The sequence below is a fragment of the Gymnogyps californianus genome, chromosome 2 (assembly GCF_018139145.2).
Source record: "Gymnogyps californianus isolate 813 chromosome 2, ASM1813914v2, whole genome shotgun sequence".
Taxonomy (NCBI): Eukaryota; Metazoa; Chordata; class Aves; order Accipitriformes; family Cathartidae; genus Gymnogyps; species Gymnogyps californianus.
Window position 1 is genome coordinate 81,648,462 of NC_059472.1, and position 19,551 is coordinate 81,668,012.

The window sequence follows — 19,551 nt, forward strand, 5'->3', positions numbered from 1 at the left end:
AGTAATTGGCTCAAAGAAAACAAATTGGAATTTTAAGACAGTATCCTTTTTAATTGCAATCCCCTCCATTATTGTATTTTCAGCAGAACTTCCATCTGTATGAAACTTAACTAGGTTAAACCAAATAAGGAATATAAAAGATATTTTGCTTATTTTCATTATGAAGTCCAAAAAGACTGCAAAGACACAGTAACTGTTAAAGAAAACAATATTTCACTACCACATTTTGTATGCTACATTCCACTTGGATTAAATTACTGAACTTTTTAGCAGTTATTTTTCTTCTAGTATTTTTCCTCCAGTATTTTTCCTCAATTGGTGGGATCCCAAAATATGTGCATGAAAGCTTTCCTAAATGTCTAGAACCTGTATTTGACAGGTGAAAAAGTCCCCCATCAAAGCCAACACCAAAAAAGGTACCCCAATCACCATAACTGTGCTGGCAGTCCAAACAGAAGCAGTGGGAGTTGGCTAATGCAAGTGGACTTGCTGTCTTCATGAACGTGCTATAGCCTAGCCCTTCACAGGGACATCCTGCCCACACTGAAAGTTTCTGATATTATTGAACAGGGGACCTATAAAACTCCTGTGTATACTGATGCTCCAGACACTGATGTTATCTGTGTTGCCAGCACCTCCCTTTTCAGAGGCAATTATTTCAGAAATCAGAGAAAGCTGAAATGTGACCATTACTGTTAGTGTAAAAAGGCCAGCAAACCACCAGCTATGACATGTATTAGGAGTCATCCTAATAGCAACAAAATGCAATTGGCTAGCCATGAAATGTGATGCATCTAAAATCAAAAGTCACCAAGAAATCCAAAACTGATCTCTGCTAACCCACGCTGGCTCCCCTTGTACTGAGACTGTTATTAACTCATAGACTGATCCCTGATTTACACATGTAAAAGCGTTACGTTTCCTAAATTCTCTCTCCACAGCTGTTTATTTGCAGTCACTGGCAACTCCTGAGCGAGTGAAATACACGGTATCGCATATAACAAATTAGCAGCGCTGAGAAAACATTTGTTAGGCCTCAGCTGTTTGAATTTTCCTTTCCATTTAGTATCTTACAGCTTTGTTTTTCCTACAGAAAAAACATGAGAGATTTGCTAATGGCCACATGGATCCAGACATCCTCCCACCGAAACTGGCAGCAAAGGTCCCCCAGACTTCTTAAGAGAATAGGTCAGCTCATGGTGAGCATTGGTGAAGGCTCTGCATTACAATCAGAAGTCTGGCTCCCATCAGCTGTAGGAGACTATTGGAGTAATCTGAAATTCCTCAAAAGAAACAGGGTGCATTTCATATCCCAACCAGGAGACAGATTTTTTTTATGTGCTTCCTTACATCTCTACCGTATTCTGCGTGATGCACGGACTGCTAACAGTAGTTTCACATCAGTTTGCACAGCCATAAATGTACATGACAGGGAACAGCGGAACATGGGACTACTGACAACTGTCCTAAAATCTCTGGAATCTGAATGCTCCAGAGCATATGTACCTATATGTAGAGCATGAAAACCTGGGACGCAGGAACTGTTCAGTGAAAAAATTCTAGTGGTCTCGCTGAGGGTGAGGTCCCACTACGCCTGGCAGAAACGCTCATGGTATGAGTCCAAGCAGTCTTCTTTTCAAGGATAAAGAGAGCACTAAACAGAAATGTACTTGAGACAATTTTATCTTGTCAGCATGGCTGAGAAGAGAAACACAGAGGTAACTCCATGTAAATGATCATTTGCAGTAACGGAGAGCACTGACTTTCTTACCTCCGTGGCTGCAGAACTGCCACCTAGGTCCCGGGAGACAAAAAGGTTGACAATGGGCCTACTTATTCGCTGAGTTGCCAAAATTAATGCCAAAGGCCACCAGAAACTCAGCATCTTCCTTATTGTAGCCTCTCCCTGCAACACATAGGAAAAAATAAAAAAAAGAAGTGGGTTTGGAAAAAAACATGCAGAACTGAACCAAAAGCACAGAGAAAGGATTTTTGCTTTTCCCACCCACTGTCAGTTTGGTACATTCATTTCAATAGTTTTCAGTATGAGGAGCCTAAAATATTTTCACTCATGTTAGTAATACTGATTCAAAAGAAGCTATGTCATGGATCTCAATAAATAATGCATAAGGTATCTATCTGAATAATTTGTTCTGGCTACCAAAGATACAGGAAAACTAATATGACATTTGAGGAAAAAGAGGAATTTTGAGATCTTCTTCCCTGTGAAATGAGGTGTCCACTCAGTTCATGCTGTGCTGTCTTACAGCTCAGTACAGAGCTCAGTACAGAGGGGCTCAGTAGACAGCACATCCACACCACAGGAAGCATTGCCTCATGGGCACTGTTGCTGGAATAGTTTCTACCATGCCTCTTTAAGTGAAAATGTTTTTTCCTGCAGGACAGAGAGAGGAGGCCCTTCATGCACAGTGGTTTAATACAGTATTATAACACAAAAAGCAAGTTTAAAAGTACTGAACTAAAAAAAAGCGCAAAGTATTAAGACATACCCCCATTTCAGGCCCACTTCTGTCAGGAATGACATCATGTATGTTCCTGTAGTATCCGAGGCATAACGTGGTACATCGGACAAGTGCTCCCATGTATAAGGACAAGATTGGGATCAAGAGAGGCTCCCTGCACTCCAAGTGACTGTGAAGCAAAATGGCTACAAAAACAACCTACAGGGCAAACAAATAAATGATTAGTAATTTGTCTGTGTGTTTCTTTAGGGCCAACACATCTCCTGTCTGACTCCAAGCTAGTCCATCTGAACCAACGTGACTAGAGTATCTATCTGACTTCGAGCTTGTGGCATTTGAAACTTTAGTCAGGACCCCCCCTGCATTCGGTCACACAAATGAGAAGAACAAGAGTTAACATCATACAGAAGCTCTATTAAACAGTACTTGAAGGTATGGGGAGGTGTCAGACTAGGAGCCATAAATATGAGAAGGTTAGCATGAAAGTCTGGCAAGGTCTGGCAGCAAGCCTGTGGCTGAGTGTCACCCTTCCCAGGAGAATGTGCTATTCTGACATACACTGAGGCTGGAGACATGCTTCTAGAGTCAGCTTCTAAGCCCTACTTTTTTTGGGGGGGGGTGGGGCGGGGCAGGGCAGTGGCAATTAAAAAGCCAGATGTTTTAAAGTATTCACTTCAGCGTTTAGAAGCAGAAAGTCTTATGTCACCCTAATTTTCTACTTTTTTGAGTGAAATTTCAGTATTTCATCATTCTCTTTTCAGCTGAGTGCCACATTGATGTAAATGAAATGGAAACTTTTGGGCTAATGAACAGCTCATAATTCAGTCTCATAAGATTAAATGCTCAATCCAGAAAATGCAAAGGAATTCATTAATATGATACTATTCTCTTCGTTAAGTACAGAGCTGATGGCGTGCCTGTTAAAGTCCCAATGTCTCTGGATGGGGGGCACATCTGGAAAGCCAACTGTGTTTGGTGCTGTGAACAGCGGAATCAGGGACAACCCTGCCAGGACATGCTGGCATTCAAGTGAGTTACAAGAAATACAAAACACATTGTTCAGGGGCAGGTTCTCTCCTTCATTGCTAGAGCTCCAGAAATACTTAAGAAAAATCACACTGTGCAAATGTTTATTAGGCAGGCCACACTGTTTATGAGGGTTTGCAAAACTGCTCTTTTGAACCCTATAGAAGAATTGTTTCTCAGTAAACAGAAGCAAAGTCAGTCACAAAAAGTGTGTATATGAAGCTACCCAAGGAGAATTAGCTACTGCCTGTGCACCTATTGCTTGTGTAGGGAGCAGATGTAGGTGTAGAGAGCTCTGGGGTACAGAGAGTCACAACTTTTTGTCTTCCGGATTTGCTCTTGCTCTGTGTAATATTTTGTTGAGAGAAGATGACAGGTGTCTTATTCTTCACAACCCTGGCACCCCACTCACCAACCATTGTGGAAAGGGCATGTGTACCATGGCCAAAATAAGAATTTGTTTCTGTATTTAGCTGTATATGACCCGGCATGCATCTAGGGTCAGCAAACTTTGTAGGTCACATCAGAACAAGAGCAGATCCTGAGGGTTAAGGTCATTTACAGTAACTGGTATTCAGGGATCTAGTGCAGTACTGTAGAGGGGCAGACCTGCCAAACATAAATTAGCAGCTGACTGAGTGGTTCAACGTGGTTTATGGTTTGCTCATATTTAGTGGGAGGAAAATGCTATGGAAAATTGAACTAAGTGCTGTTGACTTCGTATTTCCTTTGATGTTGTACTGTTATTATGCTCTTTCTTACCCAGTCAATACACCATTCAGCTGGTATTGGGGCAGTACAGCAACTGTTTTACAGGTGCTGGGACTCTCCATTTCGTAATATTTTTATACATGCTTTAAAAAGAGGGCTGTATATTGGTTCTCAAATGCTAGAACACTGGCCATCAGCAATGTGTATGAATGTTGTTTTTTAATTGTGTCTAGTACAAGGCAACAGGATAGTTAACACCTCCCTCGCAAATGAAAGTTCAAACAACATTTGGTCTTCTCTGCATCACCCAGGGGCTATCACCACAGATCCCTTCTGCTGCAGTTCTCAGCCTTCACCTTTTGGACCAGTAACAAGAACAGTGCTATACTGGCACTCAGAAGATGGCTTACACTACTGCATTTCACTGGATTAGACAGCATGTGCAAAACTGACAGGTGAACTGGAGAATCAAGCCTTCATTTCCCCACCTACGAGCCCCACGCAGGATTTCAGTGCAACTGTGTGAAGCATGGGGGAGAATGCACAGGGGGCAGAAAGGTCTCTTTCAAAGCACTCCGTCAGCCTCAGGATTGGTAGCAGCCATCCGTCTCTTTGCCTGACCTTTCTTTTTCGCAGATGTACACATGTATATATAACTTGTTTCTCAGCCATTCTGAAACAGGGTTGTGGAGGTGCTGGAAGACACGGCCCTAGCCCAAACAATCCTGGTTCCCTTCTCCTGACATTGGTTTGGGACTGACTTGATCCAGTCAAGTGAGACCAGCCTAAACCACAACTATCAGCAAACAGCCTCCACATGATGGGGAAACAGCCAGAGAACAGCATACAAGATTACTTCCTCTAGTGTGTTGTTCATGGTAGAGAGAGAAGGCAGTCTCTGTGCAAGAAAATTCCTGCTTAGGAAAGCATCTAGTCCGTAACACGACAGAAACAGTGACTGCTAAGAGGAGTCGTTACCTGAGCTATGACATCTGAGATGGAGGCACATCCCACTAGGAAACTGTACTTGTGTTTCAGCAGAATCCCAGCATGGGTCCATGCCTGAAAAAAGGCAGAGAAGAGTTTGGGAAGTGATTATGATACTTGTGAATGATTTCAGGTCCCAGAATGCTGTTTTCTGGTTGTTACATTGTACACAAACAACTTATAAGGCTCTTTTCCACCAGCAGTACCTGGTGGGAACCTGGGCAAATGTTAAGCCAGTAATGCAGAGAAAGCACTGCTGCATTCAGTTCCTCATTGACTGTATAGAAATTTCTGAGCAAATCTAGCAAGAAACTGCCCCTTCTTCATAAAACAGATGCTGCACAGCATGGAATAATCCAAGGGAAAAAATGTTTATTCTCATTCACCAGCTGAATGCACCTCTGAAGTGCAATATTCATTGGCCCACTGAGCTATACTGAGTCCTGTTTGGAAAAGAAAAATTAATGATCCAACTTCTTTTTACTGACAGCTACTGTTTCAAGCAGACACAGTGGTAGAGAAAGTGGTGGAGGCATGCCATGAGAAGGCCTTTACCAGTCTTAGACAGAAGTAGAGGCATTAAAGAGAGCTGCCATATTTTTACGTTGTGCAGACCACAAGCAGTAAGCCTGGTGATCTGGGAAGCAGCAGCCCACCCCATGTGTGGCTCTCTTGCCCAAGCATTTGAGATATACTGGACTTAGCTGTGCTTGCAAAAACTGATGGTAAGAAATATCTTTTCAACAAATTTGCTTTGAGAAAATACCGAGCTTATCCCTTGTGAGCTCTGCAAGTGATCTGGGAATGCATGGCAAATCCAACTCTTTCACTACAAATTGGAATGAAAGGACACATACAGACAACCGGTGCAGCTCATCACAAGATGACCAGTGCTTTCCAGCATGCATATACAGTAACTCTAACAAGGCAGCTGAGGTTTTTTTACATTTGTTATGATCTCTGGATGTTCAAAGTCCACCCAGATGCTTTTTCCAGGTAGCAGGAAATGATGTGTCCAGGTATATTCAGAGCTACTGCTTGCAAAGGACACATCTTTCTTCTGCACACCTCCAGTTTCCCATCAGGTAACAGACTTTGTGAACTAAGGTCACCAAAGAAAAAAAAAACCCATTAATATTAAAATTCAGTTCTGAATCAGGCACTCACCATGGCATCCATAAAAGGGAAGGCAGCAAGATAAAGAAAGGCCCTCCGAGTTTTACTTCCCACTGATTCATCCACATGGTGCAGCTTATTAATAATGTAATACCCCAAATCGCTATATGCTGTAGAGACACAAGAATAGGAATGAATAATAAAGGTTACATATGGACTCTGGGTGAGATAGTCAGAAGTACCTGAAAGACTGTGATGCCTAGGAGCTCAGACATGCATCCACTTAGCAAACAGCTGCAGGGGCTTCAGGATATTACAGCCTCACCAGCTGCTGTTTATGACTAAGGAATGCTCTCACGGTTCTTTTTCAACTAACCTTTGGTAGAGCAGTGATAACAAATGGCTGGATTGGGAGATGGGTATAGTAAGTGCCACATCTGTTTGCTAAATGAACACACTGGTACTCCAGAAAATCTACTGCTCTTTCATTAACTCAAGGCTCTTTGTTAGAAAAGCTGTTTTCACCAGGCATTGTGTATTTCATGGGATGTAGTACCTTATAAATGCTGAAACCATCTATTGTCACTGCATTCTCATGACATTGCCTGTAAACCTGCCCAAAGCTGTAAAAGGATACTATGAATTGTGAAGGCATGCAACAAATCATAGAATGGTTTGGGTTGGAAGGGACCTTAAAGATCATCTAGTTCCAACTCCCCTGCCATGGGCAGGGACACCTTCCGCTAGATGAGGTTGCTCAAAGCCTCATCCAACCTGGCCTTGAACACTTCCAGGGATGGGGCATCCACAACCTCTCTGGGCAACCTGTTCCAGTGCCTCACCACCCTCACAGTGAAGAACTTCTTCCTTACATCTAATCTAAATCTACCCTCTTTCAGTTTAAAGCCGTTACCCCTTGTCCTATCACTACAGGCCCTTGTAACAAGTCCCTCTCCAGCTTTCCTGTAGGCCGCCTTTAGGTACTGGAAGGCTGCTATAAGGTCTCCCCAGAGCCTTCTCTTCTCCAGGCTAAACAACCTCATCTCTCTCAGCCTGTCTTCATAGGAGAGGTGCTCTAGCCCCCGATCATCTTCATGGCCCTCCTCTGGACTTGCTCAGGCAGGTCCCTGTCCTTCTTATGTTGGGGGCCCCAGAGCTGAGCACAAGACTCCAGGTGGGGTCTCATGAGAGTGGAGTAATCAATCAATCACACTCATTATGCCTCTCCCTTACTCCACCTAATGATCACCTCTGCTGGGACCTGTCAGGGCACTGTGCCCTTCACTGTACAGTCTCTGGGCAGCCTCGACCAGCCTTAGTTTCCTTCCTTATCTAGAGCCAGCACGTCGGGAGCCACAAGTCAGAAAAGGGCACCGATGGAAATCGGGGTTTGCCACTTCCGATTGCCAGTACGTTACTTCACCGTTCTGTTTCAACCCAACACGAGAATTTTTAGTGTTGGGCAACACGCCTCTTGCCAGGTCTCTCTTCCCAAGGTGCTGGGTTGAAGACAGCACAGACGCAGGGACTCACCACACAGCTCTAAAGAACTGCTTACGTCTCTGTTAGTACCCATGTTATCCAGCTGTTTTAATAACCCCAGAGTCCTCCCCATGACCAGGAATAACGAAGAGCTAGCTATGACTGTAATCTCTGAACTATGGGGACTTAAATAATATGCACAGTTAAATAATCCAAATAGTTTTTAACCTTTTATAAACTATGTTCTAGACCTGCATATTATTACTTTGTTTCCTCTATACACTTGTAATAGCTGTTAAAAGAATGATTAGGTTGTAAAGTCAATCTCCCAGCACAAGTAATGGCAGAATTACTTCCACCTGTGTGGCAGTTCTCTTCCACCTGTGTCTTTTTTAAGATAATTATTTCAAATGTGAACATTTATCTGATTTTCCACTTATAACAACTCTATTATCATTGTACAGACCTTCATACAGGGTGTTTCAGGAAAGTTATCCCTTTCATGCATGCAGGTCACATAATCGGATTGACAAATGACAACACTAGTCATCCAATTCAATCTTTTTAGCCTAAAACTCTCTCTCATAACCCATAAATAGTGTTTGGAAGCAATTAAAGAAGAGTGTGACATCATTGTTTTGTGATGGCTTGGGGATACAGCAGTTAAATGGTTAACAGGACTAAAAAGACTTTTTCAGTCCAAACAAGACAGTGTAAACAAGGTAGTAAAATAGAAGGAGGTGGTATGACAGCACTGGGAACAGGCACAAGCCTCATTCCAGATAACCAGGACTGCCCAAAAGATGCTAAAATGTTAAAAACTCCCCCTTTCCCTATGCTGGTCTCTGTCTATATGTCTTTCATCTGAACTACGACTGTTAGACTCGCAGTCTCCCAGTTCACCGGGTAATCCCCAAGCTGCTTAGCCATCCTCCTGAGGCACTCCCAGCCTTATTTCCTCTTGAAGGGCGTTGCGGAGGAACTTTAAACCAGAACTCCAACCTTTCCTCAGTTCAGGGGGGCCAGTGTAGTTCTTTAAGTGTTCATGTGCTTATTGCAGTCCAGTCACACATCAAGCACAGCCTCTTTTTATTTTTGCATGAATACCCACACACCAATTTTTGCTCAGTATTTTGAAAACTCTCCGTTATGCATGGATTTTTGCATGGTAAGTCCTTGTGGAAAGCTGCTTTTACAACAGGGCAGTACATGGATGTTTCTGAATCGACTTATTTGAATGAAGGAGGAGTTTGGAAGGCATGTGAGGCAAGCTGCCTGCGAGGGTCAGAGTCATCGAGCTGTCTCTTAGGTTCCGTTGAAGTTGCTTTACACTTCTCCTGCACAAAAACTTAGTAACTGCTGCACGAAACACACCACCCTTACTCCCCACATGGGGACTGACAGAATCAGAGTCCAGGTGCTGAGGAACCTGCTTCTGTGGAGGGGCCTCCACCAGCAGTGCAGTGCTGGTAAGACAGCACGTCGCAGAAGTCACCCTCCATGCTCTCCGTGCACTTCACCTGCTTGGCTTCGCCTGCTTTAAATGAGACTTTTAAAGTGTTTAGAAAGTGAGCAATAAGTAAGTTTTTGGCTCTAAAAGCCATTGAGATATTTAAATTATTTTTTTTTTTAAGTTTACTATCACAGAAAAATTCACAGAATCAGAGGGGTCAGAGGTTGAACTACTCTCACTTCTAGGAACAGACAGTTCACCACAGGGTTGTAGTTTACTGACAGGACACTCTCAAGGGACTTCACAGCCCACAGCACCACATTCTTAAGATTTCTTGGGATATCAGCACTGTGCTCTGTAAGCTTTAAGATTCTTTTTTCTCTCCCCCATCCAAAAATACAGTGTAACTGCACTTTTTAATGTGATTTTGATTTTAAAATCATAATGGCTAAGCTTAAAAGCTAGTTTTAAAATAGTCAACTATTCCACATGTCGGTGAAAGCACACAATCACTTTTGCTGATGTCCATGAATGTTTCCATCCTCAGAAAGAAGGACTCAGCAAGCTGAGATTTACTGACAAATATACAGGCATGTGTCTCTGAGCTGTGAATAAAGCAATTGCTGATGCAATTAGAACTTAACCTTGGCCAACCTCACAAACTTATTATGAAGCATGGTACAAAATTAACACCACAGACAACAGAGCTGAAGAGCGTTACATGAATCTAAAGCAGATGGCTCTTCCCATTCCTTGCATCATTTCAACCAAAACAGAGAAGTCCAACTCCAAGACAAGCTGCCTGTTTGCTCTCCTCTAATACCTCATTTATTTTGATATGTCTATGGATTAGTTTTGCTACAGAATTTAATCAGGAATTCTTGCTTTTGGCTTTTCCAGTTGAGTTTTCAGACCCAGAAGCTTAAGAAATGACACTGAAAACTGCATACCTAATTGGATCTCCTCTTCCCTACACTGATTTCTCTAACAAGCTGATTACTACCACATAAACTTCAGACATTCTTAAAACAACTGAACACACTCTTAATGATGCCAGCAGTCTCAAACAAATAGCTGTACCATAGTCATTTTGGAGCTGTCTACTACCCAGCATGTTATACTTACATCATAAAGAAAACAAAAAGAAACTCTCATAGGAAGTGATACCATTTACTTCCAGACACAGACCTACATATGTCAATATTAGCTTTACTGGAGGGAAAAAAAAATCCAAAAAGGTTTTTGCATTGAAGCGTGGGTTTTTTAGATGCATTCCATTTTCATACTTTGCTGCCAGTTTTAAAAATTAACTTGGAGACTTGAGAAGTAAAAATCTATTCTGCTGATTGTCAGAAAGACGGCTCACATGGCCAAAACTGGTGCTGGTCAGGAGTTTGTTCAGCTAAGTGATCTTGGCAGATGGGAAAATGCCAATTTGAAAAAAAAAAAAAACCTGAATGGCAAATCTTCATTTGGAGATGGTACAGGGTACATAGATTTCTTTATGTCTTTGATTAGCTTGACTTAAAGCAGAAGCAAAAGCCTGTGTCCCCCTTGTGAAAGCCCAGATGATCAGAGTGGCTTAGCCTTTGTGATTTTTTTGCTTATAGTAATAAATGAATTTAAAAAAAAACAGCTTAGGAGCATCTCAATGCAGACTGATTACTGCAATCATCTTTTTCTGTGCTCAGCTCTGGTTCCAAAATTGCATTAGTTGATTTTCCCAAATCTATCAATGACAGTTGGTCTCTGAAATATCTTTAGGTAGGCCAACATATACCTAAGTCTCAAAATTAGCCTGTTTTAACTAAAACCCAATCATTGCTATCCTAAAATCCACAAATGCTTTGGTCATAGGCTTTCTTCCTTCTTCCTTTGCCCTGAATACCTTGCTGATAAGAAACTGCCCCTGTTGTGGGAGAAGGGTTGGGGCAGCTGGGGAAGCATGTTACTGTTTTAGCATCTGAAGATGCTGAATTAGGGCACATTTTTAATGAATAACATTTTATCATCTTTTAGAAAGAAGAAAAAAAAAGCAAGCCTGGATTATATTCTGACTTGTGTTCCTGTGCTATCATCCTTTTCCAGGGCAAAATGTTTAGTACGAGCCAGTACGGTGGGCATGTCGGAACAAGACTGACTGGAAAAAATAGCTCAGATTGTCATAAGCCACTCTGTAATTCCTAGTCTCTAGAAAATTCCAGTAGTGTTACACTGGAAGTGGTGGGATTACACCTATGATGTCTCGCTTCTTATGCAGATCTTTCATGTACATGCAGTGACCATGCATGTGGGAAGTTCAAAAGAATCAGTGGAATTACTAGCAACTGCTAAAGTTTTCCCCTGTGCAATCTCTGCAGGGAGTGGCCCATGCCCGCTAGCCTGTCAGTAATAAATTGGCACAAAACAAATCACTCGCGTGTCTTGACCATCCAGTCTGCTATAGCTTTGCCTGGTTACTAAAGTTCCAACCTTTTTTTCCTGGTGATGACAAATGATCCATCGTGTAGTTTTTAATCAGGTGTAGTGCGCACCAGTTAAGGATGTCTACTTAAGCAAAGAGGATGTTTCCCCAAAGTAACTTCTGCCTTGTCATTTCCAGAACCTCAGAGAGCTGTGGAAAGTAATATTAATATGCAAAAGGAAATAAACTTTCTCAGTACACTATTTCTCAGTAAACTAGTGAAAGGCTGAACAATGTGGTTTTATTCCCAAAGAAAATGTGCATGTCTTTCATGACACTGGTGTTAAAAGGACCCATTTAGTATGGGGGGCTTACCACCACCACCATGAAACGCATTATGTTAGCATAATGTTATATAAATGATTTCTCTCCTCTGTCAAGCTGGCAATTTAGTAAGATGTCAAAAATATGCACAGACAGGCTTACCATCTTGAATCCCTTCTCTTACAGCCCAATATTCCCACCAAAAGCCAATCTCTGAAATAACAAGATGCTTTAGACCCTGGCTACATAGCGAAGTTCCCACCAGGAGACCCTAACTGGTGGCAGTAGGTGCCCCCAGAATAGCACAAGGGAAGGAAGGCAGCACACTATCTTCTACTTCCAGATCACAACTGAAAACAGCAAATCCAGGAATACTGTACTGACCAAGGTTTGCAGCAGCATTATAGTGGGATGAGAATATGGTTTCAAATCCCTTTGGTCAAGGACAACTTGTTTCTTGGTTCTTACTGCTACCTGTACAGGGGAGTGATAGGAACTGTTGGTGAGGACTTTGCAGATGTTCATGGGAATGTGGTGGGGTGATGACTTATGGACCCAGAGCTTGCAACTGTGAGTTCAAGTGGTTTGGCTCAGCCAGTCACTCCCACAGGGGATTGCATTAGCCCCAGTGGGGAAGCAGTAGTGGGGAGCTGGTGCTGAAGCAATGAAGCATGAGTCAGGTGGGTGAAACAGTCTGTTTTGATATTTTAAATAAGTAGAGGCTACTGTTTGTGAGGAGCTGTGTGTGCAGACTGCAAATAGTCTCTATCACAGTTGGAAATGTGGTGATTCATTGTGGTCACTGTGTTTCTACCACCACTTGTTTTCTTCTGACTTTCAGTACTCCTCCTTCTTGGGCTTTTTGTTCCCTGTTCCTTCCTGGGCTTTGACAGTCCTCAGCAGACAGTCATGTCATCTTCCTTAGCCCCATACACATGGCATGTGGAAGAAATTCAGTCCCCTGAGTGCTGTTTGTTTCCCTTTTTCATCTGCCGAGCATCAGTAACCTGTATTTGTGTCTCCCATAGATAGCCTGTGATAGGCTTGCAGCTGCTGGGGAGTAGCTGCAGGTCCTAGGAGGCTGCCTGTCCATCACTGGACTCCTCTTCCTCCTGCTAGACAGGCTGTGCATCTGTGGGTCAGAGAAGAATAATCAGGATTTGAAACAGGTTCAAAGGAAACTTGGAACATAAAACTTGGCAACATCACCCAGGCAATTGGTGCTACAATCTGACTAACTCCATTCTCTCGGGCACTCTGCCAGTCTCTGCTGTGGCCTTTGCATATTTTCAGACATAGATAAGTTAAAATACTAAAAAATATTTTGCAGTCTGCCACCATAAGCAGCTGAAAGATTGTGTGAAGCCCTTTAATTCAGGACTTTAAAGCATGGTAAATACAGCCTTCTTTTTTCTTTTTTTCCCAATATCTGCAGAGAGGGGATTTCAGAGGTTCTGAACTCAGCAGGGCTCTACTTCCAGGCAAAGGCAAGAAACTTATATGGCATGTTTTCCAACGGTTGCCCCAAACACCTCCCTTCAATAAGAATTCCCACACAGAAAATCCAGCTATGTCTTTCACCTGGAAGTTTGATAGTTACACTTTAAATTTTCTTAAAATCTATTGTAGCTTAAAATAAAATGTTGGATGACTAGGAAATATTTCTTTATCCAGCTGGCAAAGCCAAAAACTTTGACCAGCACTGGTAGGAAAACAAGTGAGCAACTAGAAGAGCAGCTCTGGGGGCTGAAGAAACATTCCAAGCAAAGAAATATGAGAGCCAAACGTACAAATGGCCCAAAGTTTATAATACTGACTGAATAAAGCAGCCTCAACTGTAAACATATTGAGGAAGTGACCAATTGATACCAGTGAATTAAATTAGCTTGAATGCATGGATTCAGCTTATAAAATTAGCAACAGCTTATCCCTGCCACAGAGTTGCCATGGCTAGTGAGCTGTTACTGTAAGCATTTATTATGACCGTAACATGGAGTAAAGGTAACAGCACAGGGCTACTGTATCAGTGGTGGAAAGAGCCATGATGGTTTAACAAACTGGAGTGCTTGGGAGGCATATAAAGCTGGTGAATATAGCTGGCAGCCTGTTAAAGGATAAGAGCAGGGGGCATTCGTATTTACCAGATGGCTCTTGTACCTACTCGGGCAGGAACTGAAATAATAGTCTATTCTACTCTATTCTATATGCTTACCAGCAGCATGTGCTGCTCTTGAGATACTAACAGGCTGATAATGAATGGTGCCTCACTTCCAGGCCACTCTGTAATTTCACAGCAATTCTGGATATTGCCATGATACTTGCATTTCCCATCTTTCTGTGATGGAATGACCCCCTACTGCTGGTCATCCAACTCAACCCTACTGCCTGTCAACCAACACATGCCTCCATAGGCTGTTGCATTACCTCCCTCCTCCCATCCCTTAGAGCTGCCAGCTTTTAGGATTTTACCTGATGAATGCAATGCACTCTCTGCTTCTTCCTCCAGCATCTCCTGTTCCTTGTTGCTGAGGTCCAGAGGTTTTGGCTCTGTAGAATGAGCCAGAAGGTGCAGAGAATCTGGTGCAGTTCTTGGAGAGGATGAAGTTAAAGTCTTCCCGGTGACATGGCTTTTTATTGCTGTGGCTGACGCTTGGGTTGATATCCTGTTTCTCCAGGCTCTCAGAAACTGGCAAATCCTGTGACTGCCTTTTACTTTTTATGTTCAGTTCATATCTGCTTGTGTATTTTCTTTGTTTCAGAGTATACTCAGGCAACTGGTCTCAGTTTGGCATAAAGTGCTTTTAGTAACTACTTCTTCTCTTACAGATTATTCAACAGAAGTAGATGATGACTAGCACTAGTAGAGAGTAGTATCTGATATTTCAATGAGGATGCTGGCACCTACTTGCTTAGAGTTTTGTACGGTGAGATAAGTAGCAAAGGGATAGGTACAGAGGGAGTACACCGACAATGCCACCAAGTTCTGACAAACAGCCCTACCAAGCACACCTTGAAGTCCTGCTAAACTGGGACAGATACTGCTAAATGATCATCACTACCTAACAGTAAGACTAAGCTATCAGCTTCATGCAACCTGTCAACCTTGCCAAAGTTTTGCTCACACACCTCACTGAAAGAGATCAGCAGAATGTTTTGCTGCCAGGTAGGAGAGCCCTGGGGGTGGAATCTGCCACTTAACAACCTGTTTAAAAAGTAATAAAAATTGTGTGGATGGGCATGATACCAGCCCAAGAGATTTAATCTCTTTTGCATCTCCTGTTGCACTTATAAATGAAATCTTAAGCCTACAGATTAATCAGTTTGAAGAACAGGCGAGGGAAGCAAATTAGAAGACATATTACTTAGACATGAAGTGACCTTACCTATTAAGGTATGAAATACAGCAGCTACAGCGCCAGCCACAACCATGCACAAAACTGCTTTGGTCCTGTCTCGCTTGCTGTTCACAAACACCAGACCTACATTTTTGAAGTCACTCATCGGACCCGTGAAGAACTTCATCAGGGAGTATGCCAGCCCATAGCTGGCCAGCATTTCCACAGCATCTTCCTTGACAGCAGCGATGCCCCTATTCAAGGCCTGTTGAAACACAGAAAGAGCAAATAATGTAGCACATGTAGAAGTGTACCAAAAATAATCTTCTGCAGCCGGTTTCTGAAGGAATAAGCAAGTTCAGCTCTCATTGTTTTCATCCCGAGTTGGACCTTATTTCTCTGGATTCAGCAGCAGTAACTTGTGACTTGTGACACAGGCAACTTCTTAATTTCATATGGACAGTAAATTCAAGTCAAGTAGACTTGAAGATCAGGTAAATACCTATTCCTAAAGTATATAATGGAACTGCTCCTATACCAGAAGTCAGTCTCTTTCCTTTTTAGAGTAATTTTATGACCTGCTAATAATCATGGATCATACAAGACCATTTAAATGCTGCTTTGAGGCCTCAGCCCTGAATTGAACAAAGCACGGTCCTTGCAGGCCATCTTTACAGGTAAAAACTCTGACATTACTATATGCTAAAATTTCAGGAGTTCAAACTTTTTTTCAGTGTAATGAGCTTTTCACTACATCCCATGTAATTGTTGTGAATAGCTGATATTATCCTATGAAGTTTATTATGAAACTAGGCCAAATATGCACGTGACTAACATAACTGTTCTCCTTCCATGTATTTCACAAGGTTCTGATCCTATATTCATTTATATCTCCTTGTAGCATATTTAAAAATAAATACAGCACATGTATTCCAAGACATATTCAGGTTCAACTAACCTACTAATTCATTCTAGGTCCGTATTTAGGAAATGTCTGCTAATGAATCACTGAGAATTAGATGGATTATTTTTATAACTAACGTGAACCATAGAAAAAATGTGTAACATTGCTTCAGATTCCAGCTTGCACCAAAATACTTCTAAAATATTGAATTAAAATGACAGAATGATAAATTTTATCTGCAGTGTGACAGCATCAATCATCTGGTACACCCAGCAAACTGTTAAAACAAGATTAGATTCAAAAAGCATGAAGGATGAAATACGACTTCTTTTCACAAGTATTTAGTTCCTATGGGTTACAGCTGATGTGTGCTGACAGGGCCATGGCAATGAGGCCAACCAGGAACATCTTGCCAACCCACCCTCCAAATCTCAGTCTATCCACTTACACAGCAGTTCTAATACTGCTTTTTCTGAATGAACAAACCAGGCAGAGTATTATCAGGTAATCGTGGTGAAGTCCTTCCATTTCAAATGTAGGCATAATCATTCTGTTGCAGTCTTTTGACTTTTTTTTTCCCCTTCCAAAGACCATATAAGTAAGCAACTCCCATTGACTTCAAAAGAAACCGCATCCCCATATCAGAAATAAGCATTTTTCCTACCGTTCTTTTCTACTCTTTTTGTGAGATGTGCTTAATTTTTGAAACTAAAGCTGCACTGTCAACATGGCAAAGAGCTGTAGAAAATACCAACTTCTCCATCCTTAATATCTGCCAAATCTCTCTCTTGCAGCGTGCTTGGACCTGAACACCTGAGGCTCCAAATGTTTTCATCTGTCTTGCTCCAGTTTGTCCCTTCCTGAAAATGCCATGTGTTAGATATGGAATATCTGCAGCTGCTATATGCAATCTTTTCTGGGGTATAGATAATTCCATCTATTGCATTGATAAGAGTTCAAATTATATTTAATCTGCAGATGCCAAAACCACTAGTGAGTGCATAAAACTGTACTCGAACAATTTGTGGAAAAGACTGTGGCCTCTGAAATGAACAGTCAAGTTTAGCTGTCTTCTGTGATGATGCTTGTGATGACGTTGTAATCGATATCAAGGTGTACACAGGATTATAATCCTTTCATTTAAACTTCCTAAAGATGCTGAATCTCGCTGTTGCTGTTGCCAGTAATAGGCACATAGCCTTAGATTATGCCATATAGGGGGTTCCTTGACCATGGCTTTTTCCCCCCTCTTTTCTTTTGTCAACAGTGAAATATTTCCGGCAGCTTCAATTTAAAGAGAAACAGCTAACCAATTTCAGGTAGTCTGGTTTAAAAGCTTCTCATCACATGTAAACAGCTGAATTATTTCCAGCACAGTTTCACAAGCACAAGTGCTTCCTTCCTGGTTTGAACAACTACTGAATATCAGAGTCTGTGGAGGATGGTAATCCACTTCTGACAAGGTCCCTGGGATAAACGTGGGTTTAAGAAATCACATTCTGTCAAGAGGCACAGCACTATGATCCCTCTGCAGAGAGACAAATCTTTGGCAAGCACAGTCCTCAAGCCAGTGAAACTAGCTCCGTGTGACTTTGGCCCTGGGGTAACTAAGTTTTCCACCTAAGTAGGACGGACAGAAAGACTTGAGCACTCCTCTTTCTCTCCCTCTCTGGTTTTACAGGCTGAACTCTGATCTCTTTTGTATGAACAAGTGACAGCCCAGTAGATACTTCTGAGTAATTCTCCCCAGAGACACACTGTGTACCAGGTAAGGTAAACTGGCAAAATCCAAAAGGGACTTTTGTAAGAGGCATGTTGCCATTAATTTATACTCCTGTGGAACGGTTGGCTGACATGATGAAATACTCTAGAGGCTAGCCCTGAAAAAGCAATCCTCCTAAATGCTTCTTTGGAACGATCCTTAGGAAATGAACAGTCAATAGGGCTGTGTATAGATGGTTTAGCTTCTGTAGCTTTCTTTTTCCTTTTTCACTTTAAGATGACAATGCAAAAGGTTCTTCATCCTCAGCTTCCAAACACTGTATGAGAACTTGTGTAGCTTTGCTACCCCATGTACCTTAGAATATTTTTGCTACTGAAGCTGCTGATGTCATATTTGATATCCTTAAATCCACAAGAAATCCCAGATACTTGATAAAGCTGCTTTGGAGTGCAATATGAGAGACATAGGCACTTGATCTTTCATGGCATGCCAGCCATGCAGCTGGTAATCTTACAGTCTGATTTCCTGTTAGATTTCCAGTTAAATCTCTCATAAAGGAAGAAAAATATAAACCAAGGCAAGGTCTCCATTTTTTTATGTGACTCTATTTTGTACTCTTTTTGTGCAAACAAAAATCAATAACAAAACTTCATCAGTAGTATCTGTATTCCATGTTTGTTTCACACACAACAGAGCATACCTCTACAAAGATTTGTGTAGCTTGTCAACAAAATCACACAGAACTAGGTAGTAACAATAATAATGACAATATCTAATATGAGAAGTTAGCTTGATCATACATATTTCAGATGTCATCCTACTTTCAGCTGGCTTATTCACACCAAACTTGAAGGGAGAACTAGGAAATCCAGATGCTGGAAGAAAGACTATTGGTGATGGCACCTTCTCCTGAGTTTTTAATGAACAGCTAACGTAATACGGTAGTAGGTGAAAATGTCACAGTAAATTGTTATTCGTGAAACGTGATTAAAACAAAGCCACTAACATTGCTGACCCTTCTTTTAGAAATATCAGAAAAAAGCACAGAATACTTCCAGGCTGAGCACGTACATGGAACAGGTTAGTTGAAGTAACTCATATTCCTAAAACACTTCTCAAAAAGGCAGGCACCAAGTTCTACAGCTACGTCTAAGCAATGTCTTCTATAACACATTATGTTATCACTAGAAAGATTAAATCTTTGCTAGAGGACCCAGTAACAAGCCCTTGAGCCTTTTTTTATGAATAATTGTGTGCTGTCTCTAATGTTCACTAAAATCAGAGAGGACTAGCATTTTTACATTCCCATCCAAAAGATTTAAGTCAGAGGAATACCAAATAATACACTTAATGACATTTCAAGCCAGTAACCACATCTTTACAATTAGGTACTGCAGCTGGCTTTATCCTCTTAGAAGGAACATATGAGACCTCTATCAAATTTCTAGGACATGCATAATGGATGAATCGAACAAACTTTTGCACGCAAAGACAGTGATTTAAAAAGCAACAAGTGTGAGAAAAATGTCAGGGGTATAGCTTGTTTTATTTTGCATGAGCTTTCAGCACTACTCACTAATGTTGGCAGAAAAGGTTTGGTTCC

At 41.7% G+C, this 19,551-nt stretch overlaps 1 protein-coding gene across 1 annotated transcript in view; it reads right to left on the minus strand.

The window, feature by feature from the left end:
- ANKH (ANKH inorganic pyrophosphate transport regulator) overlaps positions 1–19,551 on the minus strand; it is a 105,580-nt gene that overhangs the window by 29,867 nt on the left and 56,162 nt on the right. The window contains exons 2-6 of the mRNA XM_050890694.1: positions 15,370–15,586; positions 6,375–6,493; positions 5,199–5,282; positions 2,511–2,681; positions 1,772–1,906 (exon numbers count right to left, since the gene is read on the minus strand). Coding sequence (XP_050746651.1) covers positions 1,772–1,906; positions 2,511–2,681; positions 5,199–5,282; positions 6,375–6,493; positions 15,370–15,586 — 726 coding nt within the window. The remainder of the gene's footprint in view (positions 1–1,771; positions 1,907–2,510; positions 2,682–5,198; positions 5,283–6,374; positions 6,494–15,369; positions 15,587–19,551) is intronic.